The sequence below is a fragment of the Entelurus aequoreus genome, linkage group LG03 (genome assembly GCF_033978785.1).
Source record: "Entelurus aequoreus isolate RoL-2023_Sb linkage group LG03, RoL_Eaeq_v1.1, whole genome shotgun sequence".
Classification (NCBI taxonomy): domain Eukaryota; kingdom Metazoa; phylum Chordata; class Actinopteri; order Syngnathiformes; family Syngnathidae; genus Entelurus; species Entelurus aequoreus.
In genome coordinates, this window is record NC_084733.1 from 51,701,871 (window position 1) to 51,722,545 (window position 20,675).

At 40.0% G+C, this 20,675-nt stretch overlaps 1 protein-coding gene across 2 annotated transcripts in view; it reads right to left on the bottom strand.

Annotated features, from left to right (window-relative positions):
* Positions 1-20,675, bottom strand: part of tmem260 (transmembrane protein 260) — a 73,321-nt gene that overhangs the window by 8,056 nt on the left and 44,590 nt on the right. For both annotated transcript variants that reach the window (XM_062042110.1, XM_062042111.1), the window contains 5 exons: positions 16,265-16,442; positions 16,081-16,194; positions 15,808-15,987; positions 13,583-13,623; positions 11,469-11,555 (listed from right to left, as the gene is read on the bottom strand). In XM_062042110.1, coding sequence (XP_061898094.1) covers positions 11,469-11,555; positions 13,583-13,623; positions 15,808-15,987; positions 16,081-16,194; positions 16,265-16,442 — 600 coding nt within the window. The remainder of the gene's footprint in view (positions 1-11,468; positions 11,556-13,582; positions 13,624-15,807; positions 15,988-16,080; positions 16,195-16,264; positions 16,443-20,675) is intronic.

Below are 20,675 nucleotides of genomic sequence, written 5' to 3' on the forward strand. Positions count from 1 at the left end.
GGCATCAGTCAAAACCAATAATCATATTTCAGAAACTTTTTTGTTAAAAAGAGGAGTAAAACAGGGATGTCCTGCATCTGGATTATTATTTAATTTGGTTATTGAACCCTTAGCTGCAAAAATAAGAAGTGAAAATAATATTCATGGTATAAAAATTGGCTCTCAGTATAATAAGCTATCGATGTATTGTGACGACATAATTTTTTTACCTGTCACATGTTAACTCCTCTCTTCTTTATATCAATAATGTCATCACTGAATATGGCTGTTTATCAGGGTGTAAAGTTAATTGGGACAAATATGACATATTACCACTTAATAAACACTGCAAGAAATTACAAGTTCAGAACTCCAAAATTAAATAGAAAGAGGCAGAAATCATATATTTAGGACTACACATTACACCAAACCTTTATAGAAGCAGAGATCTAAATCTTAAACATTTAAAAAATAAGATAGAATCCAAAATGGAACGCTGGTCACATCTCCAAATATCACTTTGGGGTCGGGTGAACATAGTAAAAATGAGTATACTGCCAGCAGTTAATTATATACTGAAAATGATGCCTGTCCTAATTAATAAAAGTTGGTTTAAGAAAATACATACAATGATATCACATTTTATATGGTGTGGAAAGAAGGCCAGATGTTCATACTTAAGGTTGTCTTGTACACAAGATAAAGGAGGACTACAATTACCAAACTTCTTACATTATAATATCTCCTTCGGTTGTGAACAAGCAAGCCACTTATTTCATTCTTCTGCAGATAAGGACTGGATCAACATAGAAAAAAATATGTTAATGAATTTGGACATTGATGTGGGGAGTTTATATTATATTAAAAAAATACCTAATGAATTGAGGCAGAGCCCAATAGAAGCCACCTTTAACATTCTAAAACTGTGTCAGAAAATACTAGGAATCAAGTCAATGACATTTGTAAATCAACCGCTTTGGTACAATCCTAATATCATAATTAATAAAAAATGTGGTTAAATGGACAACTTGGAAAGACAGAGGTATTACTAAACCTCATCATATTATTAATAGAAACTCTTTTAAAGGCCTACTGAAAGCCACTACTACCGACCACGCAGTCTGATAGTTTATATATCAATGATGAAATCTTAACATTGCAACACATGCCAATACGGCCGGGTTAACTTATAAAGTGACATTTTAAAATTCCCGGGAAATATCCGGCTGAAACATCGCGGTATGATGACGTATGCGCGTGACGAAGTCCGAGTAACGGAAGTTATGGTACCCCGTAGAATCCTATACAAAAAGCTCTGTTTTCATTTCATAATTCCACAGTATTCTGGACATCTTTTGCAATTTTTTTAATGAACAATGAAGGCTGCAAAGAAGACAGTTGTAGGTGGGATCAGTGTATTAGCAGCGGACTACAGCAACACAACCAGGAGGACTTTGTTGGAGCGCTAGCCGCGCTAGCCGCCGACTTCACCTTGACTTCCTACGTCTCCGGGCCGCCAAACGCATCGGGTGAAGTCCTTCGTCCTTCTGCCGATCGCTGGAACGCAGGTGAGCATGGGTGTTGATGAGCAAATGAGGGCTGGCTGGCGTAGGTGGAGAGCTAATGTTTTTAGCACAGCTCTGTGCAGTCCGGTTGCTAAGTTAGCTTCAATGGCGTCGTTAGCACAGCATTGTTAACCTTCGCCAGCCTGGAAAGCATTAACCGTGTATTTACATGTCCACGGTTTAATAGTATTGTTGATTTTCTTTCTATACTTCCAGTCAGGGGTTTATTTCTTTTGTTTCTATATGCAGTTAAAGCGAGATGCTATTACGTTAGCTCGTAGCTAAAGCATTTCGCCGATGTATTGTCGTGGAGATAAAAGGCACTGAATGTCCATTTCGCGTTCTCGACTCTCATTTTCAAGCGGATATAGTATCCGAGGTGGTTTAAAATACAAATCTGTGATCTACAATAGAAAAAGGAGAGTGTGGAATCCAATGAGCCAGCTTGTACCTAAGTTACGGTCAGAGCGAAAAAAGATACGTCCATCGCTGCCTCTCAAGTCATTCACTGTAACGTTCTTCATCTACGAATCTTTCATCCTCGCTCAAATTAATGGGGTAATCATCACTTTCTCGGTCCGAATCTCTCTCGCTCCATTGTAAACAACGGGGAATTGTGAGGAATCCTAGCTCCTGTGACGTCACGCTACTTCCGGTACAGGCAAGGCTTTTTTTTATCAGCGAGCAAAAGTTGCGAACTTTATCGTCGATTTTCTCTACTAAATCCTTTCAGCAAAAATATGGCAATATCGCGAAATGATCAAGTATGACACATAGAATGGATCTGCTATTCCCGTTTAAATAAATAAAAATCATTTCAGTAGGCCTTTAAACCGTTCAATGATTTAGTTGATCAATATAATGTACCCAGAAATAATTTTTTAAATTGTATCTCTTTAAAACACGCTGTAAATAAATGCATATCCTCTGAAAGTATGTCCTTAAATAGCCATGAACTGGAAGATGCACTTTTTAATCAAGATACATTTAAGAAATTAATTAAACTATTTTATGGAATAATAAGTGAACACCACACTAGAAAATATCAAATGATGCATGTGTTGGGAAATGGATGATGGACTTAAACATTTTAGATGAAAGAGACATATCATGGAATGATATTTGGAAAAATGCCAATAAGCCCTTTAGAAGCATTAAAGATAAACTGACTCAATTTAAGATATTGAATAGATTGTATTTTACATCTTTTCAGCTGTTTAAAATTGGTGTAGTAGATAGCAAGTTATGTATGAGGCAGCTGAGGCAACTCTTGGCATTTAAGTCCCATCTTAAAACTCATTTGTATACTCTAGCCTTTAAATAGACCCCTTTTTAGACCAGTTGATCTGCCGTTTCTTTTCTTTTCTCCTCTGCTCCCCTCTCCCTTGTGGAGGGGGAGGTGCACAGGTCCGGTGGCCATGGATGAAGTGCTTGCTGTCCAGAGTCGGGACCTGGGGTGGACCGCTAGCCTGTGCATCGGTTGGGGACATCTCTGCGCTGCTGACCCGTCTCCGCTCGGGATGGTTTCCTGCTGGCCCCACTATGGACTGGACTTTCGCTGATGTGTTGGATCCACTGTGGACTGGACTTTCACAATATAATGTCAGACCCACTCGACATCCATTGCTTTCGGTCTCCCCTAGAGTTTTGATTGATTGATTGAGACTTTTATTAGTAGGTTGCACAATGAAGTACATATTTTGTACAATTGACCACTAAATGGTAACACCCAAATAAGTTTTTCGACTTGTTTAAGTCGGGGTCCACTTAAACTGATTCATGATAGGGGGGGGGGGGGTTACCCACATATGCGGTCCTCTCCAAGGTTTCTCATAGTCATTCGCATCGACGTCCCACTGGGGTGAGTTTTTCCTTGCCCGTATGTGTGGGCTCTGTACCGAAGATGTTGTTGTGGCTTGTGCAGCCCTTTGAGACACTTGTGATTTAGGGCTATATAAATAAACATTGATTGATTGATTGATTGTTCATTTATTGTGGGAATGTCAGAGAATAAAAGACTTATGGTTGAAAACAACAAAATAAGCAATCACAGTCCTTAATATAAATATCCCAATGACACTGCAAACTTGTTTTCTTGGGGATCTCCATCAATTTAGTAACGTGCCATCAAAGAGTAAAAATGCATTTCTTTCAATATGCATACAACAAAAAGGGTAATATTAAAAAAAATGGATAGATGTTGATAGTCCAACTCATACTGACTGGTATACACACATAATACATACTGACTGGTACACACAAGCTATGGAGATGATATCAGTAGAAAAAACTGCATTTAGTTCAGATAATAATGAGTCATATATTGGAATATGGGATCCATTATTTAAATTTGTTTTAACTATTAAATGAACCAAAATATGACTTATTATATCATTGTGGAAAATATTGGACACAATGTGTTGTCAAGTTCATGAGATGCGATGCAAGTGTAAGCCACTGTGACACTATTGTTCTTTTTTTTTAATTTTTTTTTTAATTAATGTTTGTAATGATAATATCAATGAGGGATTTTTAATCACTGCTATGTTGAAATTGTTACTAATATTGATACTGTTGTTGATAATATTCATTTTTGTCTCACTACTTTTAGATTGTTCCGTGTCGTGTTTGTGTCTCCTCAATTGCTCTGTTTATTGCTATTCTGAATGTTGCTGGGTCGGGTTTGGTTTTGAAATTGTATTGCATTATTATGGTATTGTTGTGTATTGTTTTCATTAAAAAAATAAATAAATAAAAAAAAATAAAAAATTGTTTTTGAATCAAGAATTGTGTTGAATTGAAAAAAAATCGATTTTGAATTGAATCGTGACCCCTAGAATCGATTTTGAATCGAATCGTGGGACACCCAAAGATTCACAGCCCTAATACATACATACATATTATATTTACCGTATTTTCCGCACTATAAGGCGCACCGGATTATAAGGCGCACCTTCAATGAATGGCTTATTTTAAAACTTTGTTCATATATAAGGCGCATAGAATAGACGCTACAGTAGAGACTGGGGTTACATTATGCATCCATTAGATGGAGCTGCGCTAAAGGGAATGTCAACAAAACAAGTAGTGATTGTATTGACACTTCTACTTGCTGCTCTCTGTTCAACAACCCACTGTTTGAGTTTGTCCTCCAACTGTAGCCATCTCGCTTTGTTCCCTCGGAAACTCTGTTTAGTCTTCTTTACTTAGCGCAGGTCATCAAGTTGCTTCCTCCACTTCCGCACCATTGATTTGTTAATGTAAATTCTCTCGCTGCTGCTCTATTCCCGTGTTCTACTGCGTGACTGATCGCCTTGAGTTTAAAGGCCTACTGAAACCCACTACTACCGACCACGCAGTCTGATAGTTTATATATTAATGATGAAATCTTAACATTGCAACACATGCCAATACGGCCGGGTTAACTTATAAAGTGCAATTTTAAATTTCCCGCGAAACTTCCGCTTGAAAACGTCGCGGTATGATGACGTATGCACGTGACGTCACGAGGTCAAGGGAAGTGTTTGGACCCATACAAATACCTCTGTTTTCTTCGACAAAATTCCACAGTATTCTGGACATCTGTGTTGGTGAATCTTTTGCAATTTGATTAATGGACAATGGAGACTGCAAATAAAAAAGTTGTAGGTGCGATCGGTGTATTAGCGGCTGGCTGTAGCAACACCAACACCAGGAGGTTGTGTTGTGTTTTGAGCAGGATAGCAGACGCACTACGGTGAGTACAGCTTTGGCTTCCAAACATTTGATCGCTTGCCCGTACGTGCGTGTCGATATGTGCATGTCACGTACGTAACTTTGGGGAAATATATGTTTCTTGCCGACTCTGATGGCGGCCGGGGTGTCGTCAAAAGCGTACAACGCCCGCCGCCGCATCTAAGTTAGCTTCTATTTTTTAGCTTCGCCAAGCTGAAAATTATTAACCGTGTATTTACATGTTCATGGTTTAATAGTATTGTTGATCTTCTGTCTATCCTTCCAGTCAGGGTTTTTTTTAAATTTAGTTTCTATCTGCATTTGAGACTGATGCTATCATGTTAGCCCCGTAGCTAAGTTAGCTTCTATTTTTTTAGCTTCGCCAAGCTGAAAATTATTAACCGTGTATTTACATGTTCATGGTTTAATAGTATTGTTGATCTTCTGTCTATCCTTCCAGTCAAGGTTTTTTTTTAATTTAGTTTCTATCTGCATTTGAGACTGATGCTATCACGTTAGCCCCGTAGCTAAGTTAGCTTCTATTTTTTTTAGCTTCGCCAAGCTGACAATTATTAACCGTGTATTTACATGTTCATGGTTTAATAGTATTGTTGATCTTCTGTCTATCCTTCCAGTCAGGGTTTTTTTTTATTTAGTTTCTATCTGCATTTGAGACTGATGCTATCACGTTAGCCCCGTAGCTAAGTTAGCTTCTATTTTTTTAGCTTCGCCAAGCTGAAAATTATTAACCGTGTATTTACATGTTCAGTCACTGTGAATGTCCATTTCGCGTTCTCGACTCTCATTTTCAAGAGGATATAGTATCTGAGGTGGTTTAAAATACAAATCCGTGATCCACAATAGAAAAAGGAGAGAGTGTGGAATCCAATGAGCCAGCTTGTACCTGAGTTACGGTCAGAGCGAAAAAAGATACACCCCGCACTACACTGTAGTCCTTCACTCTAAAGTTCTTCATCCACGAATCTTTCATCTTTTCGCTCAAATTAATGGGCTAATCGTCGTTTTCTCGGTCCGAATGTCTCTCGCTCCATTGTAAACAAAGCGGAATTGTGAGGAATCCTTTGTCTTGTGACGTCACGCTACTTCTACTAGGGGCAAGGGTTGTTTTTATCAGATACCAAAAGTTGCGATCTTTATCGTCGTTGTTCTATACTAAATCCTTTCAGCAAAAATATGGCAATATCGCGAAATGATCAAGTATGACACATAGAATGGATCTGCTATTCCCGTTTAAATAAAAAAAATTCATTTCAGTAGGCCTTTAAACTCTGCGTCGTAAGCGTGTCTCTTAATAGGAGCCCTTTTTGGGTCTTTACATAAAGTTTAGGTCTCGCAACTACGGGACTTAATGTTCCCCCACTGCCGAAGAAGAAGTTCTTCTTCTACGGCAGTGGTTCTCAACCTTTTTTCAGTGATGTACCCCACCCTGTGAAAATGTTTTTAATTCAAGTACCCCCTAATCAGAGCAAAGCATTTTTGGTTGAAAAAAAGAGATACAAAAGTAAAATACAGCACTATGTCATCAGTTTCTGATTTATTAAATTGTATAACAGTGCAAAATATTGCTCATTTATTGTGGTCTTTCTTTAACTATGTGGAAAAAAAGATATAAAAATAACTAAAAACTTGTTGACAAATAAACAAGTGATTCAATTATAAATAAAGATTTCTACACATAGAAGTAATCATCAACTTAAAGTGCCCTCTTTGGGGATTGTAATAGAGATCCATCTGGATTCATGAACTTAATTCTAAACATTTCTTTACAAAAAAAGAAATCTTTAACATCAATATTTATGGAACATGTCCACAAAAAATCTAGCTGTCAACACTGAATATTGCAATGTTGCATTTCTTTTCACAGTTCTTTTTGACAGACATTTAAAAAAAATCTCACGTACGCCTTGGCATACCTTCAAGTATCCCCAGGGGTACGCGTACCCCCATTTGAGTTCTACGGAAAGCAGCCGCCGACTTCATTTTCCCCCGTAGAAGAAGAAGCGCTTCTTCTTCTACGGTAAGCAGCCGTAGAAGGGGGAAAATGAAGTCGGCGTAGATACCGTAGTTGCGAGACCTGTTGAGGCTCATAATTGGTCCATATATAAAGCGCACCGGATTATAAGGCACACTGTCAGCTTTTGAGGAAATTGGAGGTTTTTAGGTGTGCCTTATAGTGCGGAAAATACGGGCTCAGGAACACTTCAGAAACCCACTGTCAATAACTACAGTTGGTCGCTACATCTGTAAGTGCAAGTTAAAACTCTCCTATGCAAGGCGTAAACCGTTGATCAACAACACCCAGAAACGCCGTCGGCTTCGCTAGGCCTGAGCTCATCTAAGATGGACTGATACAAAGTGGAAAAGTGTTCTGTGGTCTGACGAGTCCACATTTCAAATTGTTTTTGGAAACTGTGGACGTCGTGTCCTCCGGACCAAAGAAAAAAATAACCATCCGGATTGTTATAGGCGCAAAGTTGAAAACCCAGCATCTGTGATGTTATGGAGGTGTATTAGTGCCCAAGACATGGGTAACTTACACATCTGTGAAGGCGCCATTAATGCTGAAAGGTACATACAGGTTTCGGAGCAACATATGTTGCCATCCAAGCAACGTTACCATGGACGCCCCTGCTTATTTCAGCAAGACAATGCCAAGCCACGTGTTACATCAACGTGGCTTCATAGTAAAAGAGTGCGGGTACTAGACTGGCCTGCCTGTAGTCCAGACCTGTCTTCCATTGAAAATGTGTGGCGCATTATGAAGCCTAAAATACCACAACGGAGACCCCCGGACTGTTGAACAACTTAAGCTGTACATCAAGCAAGAATGGGAAAGAATTGCACCTGAGAAGCTTAAAAAATGTGTCTCCTCAGTTCCCAAACGTTTACTGAGTGTTGTTAAAAGGAAAGGCCATGTAACACAGTGGTGAACATGCCCTTTCCCAACTACTTTGGCGTGTGTTGCAGCCATGAAATTCTAAGTTAATTATTATTTGCAAAAAAAAATAAAGTTTATGAGTTTGAACATCAAATATCTTGTCTTTGTAGTGCATTCAATTGAATATGGGTTGAAAATGATTTGCAAATCATTGTTTATATTTACATCTAACACAATTTCCCAACTCATATAGAAACGGGGTTTGTACATATATACATATATATATATATATATATATATATATATATATATATATATATATATATATATATATATATATATATATATATATATATATATATATATATATATACATATATATACACATATATACACACATATATATATGCATAAATATGTATATATACATATATATATACACATACGTATATATACATATATACATATATATACATATATACATATACATACATATACATATATACATATACATACATATATATATATATATATATATATATATATATATATATATATATATATATATATATATATATATATATATATATATATATATATATATATATATATATATATATATGATTTGCCTGAGCAGCTAGGAAACACAGAGAGTAACAAGCGGTAGAAAATGGAATAGACGGGACAGATTTTTTTTTTTAAATAATTTAAAAAATTGGGTCTTCCCGTGGGCCGGATTTTGGACGCTGGCGGGCTGTATTGAGCCCGCGGGCCGTAGTTTGGGGACCCCTGGTTTAGACTATTGTAATGCCCTGTTTTCTGGTCTTCAAGAAGAATATTAGAACTCTACAATTATTACAAAACTCAGCTGCACGCGTGATGACAAGGACCAAAGGGCAGGAGCACATTACACCAGTTTTAAAGTCGCTGAGTGGGCTCCCCGTCCACTTCAGGGTCGATTTTAAAGTTCTATTATTAGTTTTTAAATGTCTTAATGGTTTTGCTCCTTCTTACCTAACTGACCTGCTTTTACCGTATCCACCCTCGCGGATTCTAATATCCTCTGGGACTGCCACTGGCCTTTTAGCTTTACTAAATACCAGAACAAAGACCCACGATGAGGCAGTATATAGCCACTATGGCCCCCACCTGTGGAACAGCTTGCCATAGAGCCTCAGGACTGCAGAGATCGTTGAAATAAAAATTTAAAAAAGGCTAAAGACACACCTTTTTAATCAGGCTTTTTACTGATCATCTTAAACTCCTACGTTTTTTTTATTTTATTGTGCTGTTTTCAATCTTAATTATGGGTTATACTTGTATAGCGCTTTTCTACCTTCAAGGTACTCAAAGCGCTTTGACAGTATTTCCACATTCACCCATTCACACACACATTCACACACTGATGGCGGGAGCTGCCATGCAAGGCGCTACCAGCAGCCATCAGGAGCAAGGGTGAAGTGTCTTGCCCAAGGACACAACGGACGTGACTAGGATGGTAGAAGGTGGGGATTGAACCCCAGTAACCAGCAACCCTCCGATTGCTGGCACGGCCACTCTACCCACTACTATTATTCTCTCAATGTTATGTTTTTATTAACTTATTAACGTAATATTTATATTATGTATATATATATATATTATTTTTTTTACATATATATTTTCATATGTTTTATACTAGTTTTTATATATCGTTAATTTGATTTATTCTCCAGTGTGGACGCCTCAAAGGATGTGTTTTTCTTCAAATCCTCATTGCCATGCCATGTATTGTTTTTGCTTTGTTACTGTCAATAGTATACCAGCTCAGTGGCCTTGTGGTTAGAGTGTCCACCCTGAGACTGGATGGTCGTGACTTCAAACCCCGCCCGAGTCATACCAAAGACTATAAAAATGGGACCCATTTCCTCCCTGCCTCAGCATCAAGGGTTGGAATTGGGGGTTAAATCACCAAATGATTCCCGAGCGCGGCTCACGCTGCTGCTCCCCTCACCTCCCAGGAGGTGAACATGTGGATGGGTCAAATGCAGAGGACAAATTTCACCACATCCAGTGTGTGTGTGACGATCGTTGGGACTTTTACTTCAATAGTGCTGTGTGTGTGTGTGTGCGTGTGTGTGTGTGTGTGTGTGTGTGTGTGCATGCGTGCATGCATGCTTTCTTCTCTTCTTTTTGTATTTTTTATTTTTTGTACAGCACTTTCTGTTTGCCACTTGCCTGTGTATGAAAAGTGTTATACAAATAAAGTTTGATTTTATTACATATGATTTATAGTGTATCTCGCTCAATCACATATTTATTACGGCTGTGCTGTAAAAAAAAAAAAAAAAAAAAAGATGCAATCCTTAGTGCAATAACTAAAGGCCCAAACAAACTTGGGGGGAAAAGTAAGCGGAACAGAGTATGCAAAGGTCCGTGCAAACTTAAAGCGGATATTGGCTTGGCACACAAAGCTCAAACTTTACGACCAAACAGACTCTGCTCTGCGCACTGGTGTCACACCAAACACTGCTCAGCTTGTATTTTTATTCACATCAACCCACATTAAATGTGACGCCGACCCCTGTCGTTTGTGCAACGTTGACAAGTGAGTGCTCAAATTATTCTGATGATATTCTGAAGTATTGAAAATGCTTATGATGCATGTCCTTCACAAAGCACGACATACTCCCTTCCCTTGTCTCTTGTACCATTTAATGGTAGAGGCAGAGCAGTTCCTCTTCTCCCTCGTCAGTGTAGGACACCATGACGAAATAGGTAAACAACACACCAGAATTGTGGAAATGTAGGGTTTCACTTAAATTTTCCAAGAATCGACGACGCGTTAGTGCACTTTACCATGGAGTCTCTGATGGGGAGTCAAACTCCGCTCACAATACGCTCTGTGAGCACCCTCCATTCATCCATTTTCTACCGCTTGTCCCGTTTGGGGTCGCGGGGTGCTGGAGCCTATCTCATCGCAGGGCCAACACAGATAGACAGACAACATTCACACACTAGGGCCAATTTAGTGTTGCCAATCAACCTATCCCCAGGTGCATGTCTTTGGAGGTGGGAGGAAGCCAGAGTACCCGGAGGGAACCCACAAGAAGAACATGCAAACTCCACACAGAAAGATCCCGAGCCCAGGATCGAGCACCTTTAGTCTCTAATGCAAAGAGCCGCTGGACTGCTATAGACACACATAAAAGGCATAAAAGGATCTAATGTTCACATACATGCTTAAAAATTGTTTTATGTCAGTGATTATGTTCCCTGTTAATTTTTAGGTTGAAGTGTCTGCTGACATGTGACTTGCTCTTTCATCCTACCTATCCCATGACGAGAGAAGTAGGCCTAGTCCGGCCAGAATCACAACAGGAAGTGAAAGATCTGCCAGGTAGTGGTCCAACTGGGCCCTGCAATCACGGAAGCAAACATTAAAAACACACAGTGTGACGCACACTTAAGAAAAACTCAGATATACTCGGCCAGTGACAGAACTCAAGGACAGCAATTATGAAATGCCTCCCCGTCCCCTATCAAAACAAACTCCTTGGACTGTGCTCTCCTCTTTTCAAACAGATTGACAGATTCCAATGACAGTGTCACACACCCCCCCGCAGTCCCATCCTCTCCACTCAGCGCTTGTCAGTCACAGAGCGCTTGCTCAGAGCGCCCAGATAGTTTCCTGCCTCTTGCTTAATACCCATCTCTATTTGACAGCTTATTGAGTCCCTATATCTTGCAATGTACACTATGTATGTGTGAGTGTGCTCATGAGCGTGCGCTTGCGAGCGGTTGTGTCAGCTTCTGCAGCGGGTTTATGTCTCCAGTGCGACATGCCTGTCATGTTTCCCTCTCTTTCCCATCTTGAAGGTGCGCTTGTCCGTCAAGCGGCGGGGGTGATGAGTAGCGGTGGGTGCCTGGCAAAGGGATGGGGCGGCAGTGGGGGGTCTTAAGATGCACGGGCACCCCCATTCCATCAGCTGGAGAAAGATATGAGGAGTGGAAAGACTGAGGCGGTGGTAGCGAGGAGCAGGGGGATGGAATCTGGTGGATGTGTGTGTGTTGGGGGGGTTGAAGTGGAGAAAATACAATTTTTCCAGCACTATTGCAGCGTCTGTCATCACAGCTCGTCACGCTTTAAACACTAGCCGCTGAGTGATCATTTCAAACTGCTGGAAAAATAAAACAGTGATTTGGCCCTCTGAGAAGGTTCACTTGAGCTTTGATGGGGGAAAAGTAGAAGAACAAAAGCTCCTGGAAAAGACAGGGATTAGCTGCCGAAATGTCAGCACTTTGTTAGGCCTGGGCGATGTATCGATTTTATTGATATAGTCAAGTTTTTTATTGCAGACGATTTAAAAAATAAAAATAAAATTGTTTCCCTTTTGCTCTGACATACTTTTTGCCCCCAGAAGGTTCCGTAGCTTCCGCCCTCCCTTATATTTTCTTAGGGGAAGACCTAGCAAAACATGGCTAATGCTAACGCTAACGAGAGCAAGAATTTTGTTCCAAAAAAAAAGAAAAGTGTGGAGAATAGTGTAGATTTGCGGCAACAGATGTGCAACAAACGACTCCACTCTGCAAAGTTTGTTTAAAGAAGGCAGAAGCACAACAAACTTATTCCAGCATCTGAGACCGAAGCCTCCAGTCGAGTGCAGGAAATGCAACTCTTTACAAGGAGAACAATACCATAACATTAATCAATCACCGGCTAAAAAGCAGCTTACTGTGGTGGAATCATACAAATAAGGTACGTATGATGATGCCATGTATGATGAGAAAGAAGCACAGTGGAGAATGATCACTAAAGCAGTCGCTTTGCAAACCACCAAGATGTGTGATAGAAAAAGCCTGCCTTTATCCGCTTATTAAAACTGTAGCCATCTAAATGTTTTACTTGATTATTCGAATAATATTACATTGTTGTTGATATTTACAGAAGGACTTTATTCAAGACAGAAGTTTTAAGTTTGCACTTTATTCATCTCAATCCTGGAGAATATTATTTATATGCATGCAATGTGCAATGCTACATTTTTGTTAACAGAAGTATTTTATTCAGAGGAAGCTCTTAATCTAATGAATTGAAATCATTCCATAAAAAGTACAATTTATATCTGGTCTAAAAAGGACAACACAAATTAGAATTTGCTAAGAGTAAGATGCAGTGCATGCAGTATCATTTCGAATGTCTACTTTTTGATCAAATAAAAGAAAAACTTGCTTTGAATTATCTCTCTAATTTTTTTTGGTTTCTTTAAAAAGTAGGGGGAAAAAATCAGAGATTTTATTTTTACGCCATATCGTCCAGGCTGACACACTACGAACATATTGGTGTGCATTTGGTTGAAAAATATGTACATCATCAAATCCAGTTCAAAGGGAAGCTGGAATATACACAGAGTTTTTATGTAATATGTAAGGACAAAAAACTCACGAAAGCATTGTGGTTAGGTTCACAGAGCTCTTTGTCTTTGCCTGCAAACACAAGAAGAGTGAAACTAAGTGAAGCTTAGACAAGAAGACAAAAAGGGGAAAGTAGAGCAGGGGTCTTCAACGTTTTCCAGGCCAAAGACCCTCATTCTGATGGAGCGATGTAGCGGGGACACCCCTCCTTGTATATTTTGTATAAAATTGGGTTTTAAAGTGGAACTGCCCTCTTTGGGGGGAATTTTGCCTATCCGTTTGTAAGACAAGAACACACGTTTTTTAATTTTTTTTTCAATACATTCCGTTTTGTAATCTACGGTAAGTACAAGGTGGCTAAAAATAAAGTTCAAGGGAGTCATCTATTGCGCTTATAAAGCCCTCTAAAGAAACATCAAAAAACAGTCAACAATACTCTATTTAAATGTTCTGGCCTAAATATAAACCAAGTCTTAGCAATATTGCTATTATAAGTGCTAACGCAGAGGAAATGTTATAATGAATGTGCCTGTAACTACATTATATTTGACTTATGCAGTTTCCAAATACACAAAAACAAGTACCAATAGGTAAGAAAAGTTGGCTTTGCATAATAGGTCAATTTTAAATTAAACTGTACCAAAAAATCTCTTGTTAATCTGCGGTTGAGGGTAGATGTATCTCTCTTTTGCGTGTGTTTTTTTTAGTCATGTTACTAAACGATCAAAACATCTCAAACATAACTGCGAGCTAAAAGGGTATGTCCTCTTCATAGGAAGGACAGGTGAATACATCCTGCTTGAAAGAAACTCCTGTGTGTCGCTAAATGTGTGCGTTGCTTACTTCTTTTACCTTTATTTATCTGTTGATGTTGTTGATATGTATTTAAACACTTGTGATCGCCATTGCCGATTAATGCAGATCAAAAATGCCAATCCACTCTGGCTGACACTGCATTTATTTTTTGTCCTCCGGCTTACAAGTGGCTAGCAGGTAGTTATGTGCTCCCCTAAGTTAATAATAATCACTTTCATTATAGCAAATAAACAGCATTCCTTAGTATTGTAAGTATCATTATCAAGTATCCCTGAAGGACAGAGCTAATCATGTTAAACACAGAAAGCAAACCAGGGACAGGAATATTAATAGCAAAGCTAACCGCTAAGTTAACCACTAAGCTAGCTTTAAACAACACAAGAAATATGTGCTTGGTAAACTTTAAAAAGTGTAGATGGAACTGTGTTACAGCAGAAATCAAGCATCTGTTAACAGGAAAGGAGTCTAAAGAGAGGATAATATAACAACTGTTGGTGTGTCAGCATTGTTGCAGTCTGTACAGGACAGGTAAGAGAGCAAGTTGATCCACAAATTGTATATGTTTATGATCGATACAGAATGATTAAATTGATATTTTTATTTTCTCAAAATTATTGTTTTAATAGTTTTTGTTAATGTTTACGAATTCAGAGAATAAGTACCTAGATACGGGAGGACTTTGAGGGCATAAATGACTTCAATGAGTAATAGATAATAGTTTTTGCTTTTGTTTAAGTTATTGTGTACTGTTGAATTTGTATTGCTCACACAATTGTATGCAATATAAGACATGAAGGAACAAGTTTAAATATTTTGCTGACATTGTTAAACTGTCAATAGCATTTACCATGAACAAATTGATACATGTAGAGTTAATATATTTGATCGGTATCGGCCGATGTCACTCATGGATAATCGGAATCGGCAGCATAAATCCGTGATCGGAACATCGCTACGGCCAAATGATTTAAAAAAATAATAATAATAATCAAGATTAATGCCACTTTTGAATTTGTATTAAACACGATCAATCACAGTTGCTACAAAAGTGTTGCTTAACTTATCTGTGGTACTTTTGTTGACAACACTGAGCATTGTTTGTCGTCCATTGCTTGTTGAGTAGTGTTTGGCTAAGTGCTGCCTCAAAAAAATGTTTTGCTTTTAGATGGTATTTCATACTTATTGTTCTGCGATAAAAAAATGAATCACTGCAATACATTTTTAAAAAGTCGCGTCAGGGCGTATTTTGAAGCAAAAGTCTCCTCACTCATCTTTGCATATAGCATAACACTCTGGGTGTGGGGTATATAAAAAAAACAAAAAAACTTACCAAACAAATTTTTCACGACCACACTGCAGTACCACAGCACAACCACTAGAGGGCGCCGAAACTTGTTGAAGATTACTGAACTAGAGTAAGAAATAGCAAGCAGCTCATACCAGACTGAAGGTGCCATATTCAGCCCTGAGCAGGTGGGTTAGCAGGCCTGACATGGTGGTCTGGTCTCCCCAGCTCCAACGGGCTGAGTTCATGTAGGAAGACAATGGTAAATAGATGTACGGCAGGAATCCCAGCAGGAAGCACATTCCCATGGACACAAGGGTACGCAAAGAGAGCTCCTGTCAAAATAGGATATATTCTGTAAATTTTCAAGCAGATTTGCCATCAAGGTTTTTAGTTTCAAAACAAATTTGTAAGAACCTTAAACCTACCCTGTGGGAGTAGAGTCCCAGGAAGACCCATGGGATGACAACAAGTACATACAGTACCAAAGTATGCTGGTTGCAGAGCCCCAAACCGCAGCAGAGTGCACCCCACTGTGAGGCCTAAAAAGAGCAAAATATCTTAACGTGTAATATGAAAAGAGACCAGAGGAGAAGGAAAGTCCAAAATTACCTTCCTCCTCTCCAATGCATTCTTAGCCAAGTGAAAACTAGCAGTCGAAAGGAAAAGCAGCCCAGTGAAAAGGTTGTTAAGGGTGAAGACCTCAGCGACCATGGACCACTGCCAGCTCAGCCTGGACAGTGCCAAGACTCCTCCAGCCAGCGCTGCTCCAGAACCAGGACCTGCCAGCCTGACATCAAAGGACAGAATATCATGCATACATTTTTTATGATCAATGCCTTGCAAAAATGAATTAAGTTTAGCAAAGACTTTTGGGTAGTCACTGAATTCTTTAGAAGACATTTTGGACAAGTCTTTAACAGTACACAAAGCAAATAAAATGGCATTGGAATGGACTGTGAAGACCCATAACCTCAAAACCAGCTAACACCTCTGGAATGTGAGCTCAGCCCTCTTGTCCAACATCAGGGACTTCTCATCTCACACATACTCTTCTGGATGAATACTCTTCTGAATGAATGGAGACAAATTCCCGCTTTTAGACCTTCAAAGGAAGTAGACATTGAAAATGCACTCAACTAAACGAACGATAAATGAAAATGAACTCCATAATTTTGTCGGCGTCGATAAATTGCTACTTATGAGTGTATTTGTATTCTTCGTCTTCGGCTTCCAAACAGGGTACAAGGGTTTCACTCTGTGCATCGCTCTTAGAACTTGAGCGTGTTTCTTCAATACCAAAATTAAATGAACAAAATTAATCTTTCATCTCTGAGAGTGGAAGCTGGACTGCTAGCTTATGCACACATGGAGCAGCAGTAGAGCCCCGCTATTCCCAGTTGAAAAGCATCGCAAGGTAAAAAAAATTAGGAGGCAAACCTAAATGTCCCGTTGTGTTCAAACCGAATGAACAAAATGATCCTATCGACATGGACGACTGAGCCGATTTGCTGAATTTGGTGGAAAGTGATGGCAACAAAAAAAGGCAACAAAACAAAACACCCAACCCACTTTTTTTGCATTTTACGATGTTTAATATTTACTGAAATGCAATTCTTGCTAACAGAGATAGAGATTCTATGTTATTGTTTTTGTTTGTTTACTTCTTTAGGATAATTACAATTTCTTGACCATCCAAATACAATGGTAGAAAATACCATTAATAAATAAGTTTATTGCATTTAAAAATGATTACTTTAATTAATAATACAGTGTTATAAGCGGTAGAAAATAGATGGATGGATGAATAATTAGACTAGTGCTTAATTGGGTCTCAAAATAAAGCTGACAATAATATAATTTATCGGCATTGGTGAGTTTCTCACACGTTTTTTTAACTGAACTCAGCAGTTGAATAGCCCAAATAATAAAAAAGAGAAAACCTAAAACGGAACCTTGAACAGAGCTACATAAATTACGTTATGAAAAAAAATACATTTGTAACTAAACTAACTTAGGGGAGGAACTTGAGAAACACCTCGGTTATGTAAATCACTAGTTTGGACCCAAGTGTTCTATGTTTGATAACAAGGTTAAAATGTCAATGCAAGGATCTCCCAATGTGTTTACAGTGGCCCAATTTCCTCTCTACAACAACAGGAGCACTCTAGTGTTCTTATGGAATTTGCTGCAAAGTTTTGAACTGAACTCCCAGGCCGGATTTGGCCCGAGGCAGTCAGTTGAATAGGTCATCAGGTGCTCCCATACTATTGTCCATGTGGTTAGCATGTAAAAGTAATATATGGTAAACACTATAATCCTTAATATACACGAAAACATGTTGTCAGTTCACATATTTTTTCAGTTTTGTGCACACCATTAAGTATTTCCCTTACTCTGCAGTGGCACCAAAAAGAAAAAAGATGAGTGGTTTTAAACAAAACGGAAGTTATGCAGTCAGACATGCCACCACTTTTACAGACTAATTTGGGAACCCATTATAATCACCTTGCAACCAAAGTTTGCTTTGCAAGACTGTGAAAAAACACTCTTGGGAAATTGGACCATATATTAAGAAATATACCCCCCACTCCTCAAAGAAGCTGGTTGATCTTGAACAGACCGGCAAAGAAAGCGCTGTGGTCGCGATAGCACTTTATCCCCAGCTTCTTAAATATATTGTGTGCACAAAAGTTTCTCCCCTTCCTCTTCTCCTGTAATGTCGCCATCCCCTTTGCAGTAATTGAAGCAAACTTGGCCTAATCTGTCACACGCTAAGACCCACCACTTACTAAAATGAGAGACATAGCAAGGAGAGAGAGAGGTGACAAATGACAGGAGGAGGGCAGGGGAAAGGAAAATAATGCAGTCAAATGTGTGTTAAAAGGGATGAGACAGTGTGTTGGATGAAGGAGGGACTAAAGCAGAAAAAAGTTCAAACAGAGAAAGAGGGGGCAAAAGAGAAATGGAAAAAAGGAAGCAGCCCAGTCCCCTGCATGCTGGCTCGGAAATATGAGCAGGCTCGACAATTAGGGAAGTCAGGCAGTATGGCCCTTTCCGCCATTGTGTGGAGTGGCTTAGAGTCCTCATCAGCCTATCAGCTAACTGACAGGCAGAGAGCTGCTCTATTCAGCGCGGCAGATACAAGCTGCAGGCCAAACGGCTGCCAGGTCCCTTATGACCCCACAATCCCTTGCCGGTGACAGCTTCAAGCTCCATAGCAAATTAGGCGCTCTCACATTACAATCGCAGAAGACAGATTCCATTAACGGTATCTGAAATTGAGTAGAGAGCAGGCCCGTTATCAGACCTGACTCATAAGCACCGCCATTAATCAGAAGGCATGATACCATTTATACATTTCCAGCTCTCTGCTTGCCGCTGTGATAGTCAGTCACAAAAGGCCTGATGAGACTTAGGCAAGGGGAACAATGGAGCTTTCTGAGGAAAGCGCGGTAAATCAGCGGGAAAAAAGAGAGTGAGAGTAGGAGAAAAAACTCTTGCTTGCTGACTACTTCCCCCCTTTCTCTCTGCGTCACTATTTTCCCCTCTGTGTTCACTGTAAGGCGAGCTTGGTGAGCATGTGTGCGAAAGGACTGTGGGGGGGCAGAGCGTGTTGATGAGGCGTCGAGTCTTAATAAGAGATAGCGGCGTCATCCCTCGTCGCACCGCTCCAGGAATTAGTTGTAACTTGAAGCAGGGATAAAGGTGGTGGGGGGAAATGGGGACCCCTGCACACACAAGTTTTACCTCCCCACTTGACAATTAACCCACAGCTCACACACTTAGCAGGGGGGTGGGTTTTTTGGATGCAGAGAAGTCAAGGGGGAGGTTCCACGGACACAGTTATTACAACGAGTCGGTTCTGGCTTCTTAAGCCCCACCTGATAGATATGCAGAACTTGTCACATATTCAGACACACTCATTTTTTTCTTCTTCTACTACTTTATTCTCACTGGGTGGCTGACAAATCTCTCTTGTTAGCACTTGACAGTCCGTTGGAGCCCAGTGATGTGTGTATATTACAGCGGTAAATGACCCGTCCGTCTGCATGGGACCACCTGGGCCCGTGTCTGCCTTTCAGCCTCTCTTCAGCTTATTCTCCAGCCCGGCTGCTCCCAGGGCGCACAGATAAAACAGGACACTCTCAGACCACAGAGAGGATGTTGCCCGTTATCGCCGCTCTGCGTTGCAGGCTGCTACTGTGTAGAAATGCAATGGCTCAGCGACAAAGGCCTGCTTTGGACGTGGCAGAAGAACAATCCAGCTGACAACAAGACTATTCTACCCTGAAATTAATCCCGCCGCCAGATTGTCTGTGTGCTCACCCAGGCAATTAACCTCGGTGACAAGACATGACGCTAAAATGAGACATCAAACTAGAGAAATAACGACAATTAACAACGCTCTAGTTACATAGTCCTATAGGCAAAACAACGTGCAATAGAAAATATTCTGAACATAGATTCAAAGAAAAAGATGAAAGGTAAATACACAAATAAGAAATGACAATGGTACAACAAGCTCCGTTAAGCGCTGTCCCCTTCAAGGACTCAACAAAAGCTCAGTAAAACCACTTTGAAGTGTCAAAATGGGACCTGCCTCATTTACCACTTGAGCTCTCTCTACAGTGCGTGCTCGAGACATGCCAGCAGCAGCAGTCGTCTGTGCTAAATAACTGCACACAAAAGCCTACACCAACCCTGTGCACTGAATGGCACTTTACAATGGAGCTGGCCGGGGCATCCGGCGACAGACACCACCTCAGGGACCAGACAATAAATACCACGCCGGTGCCATCGTGGATCAGCGCTGCACTGTTCTCGAACCAGGCAACAATTTGGGGGGGGGGGGGGGGGGGCGCTGCTGAAAAAGAATCACACATTCCTGAGGAAGGGGGGGGGGAATCCGTAGAGAAGGTGGCCTACTTGAGCTAAGGCATACGCTTCCAGCTGGCCCTCAATGACAACCTCGGGCTGTCCTCTGGCCAGGACGCTAGACTGGGTACTTAGTAGCTGTTAT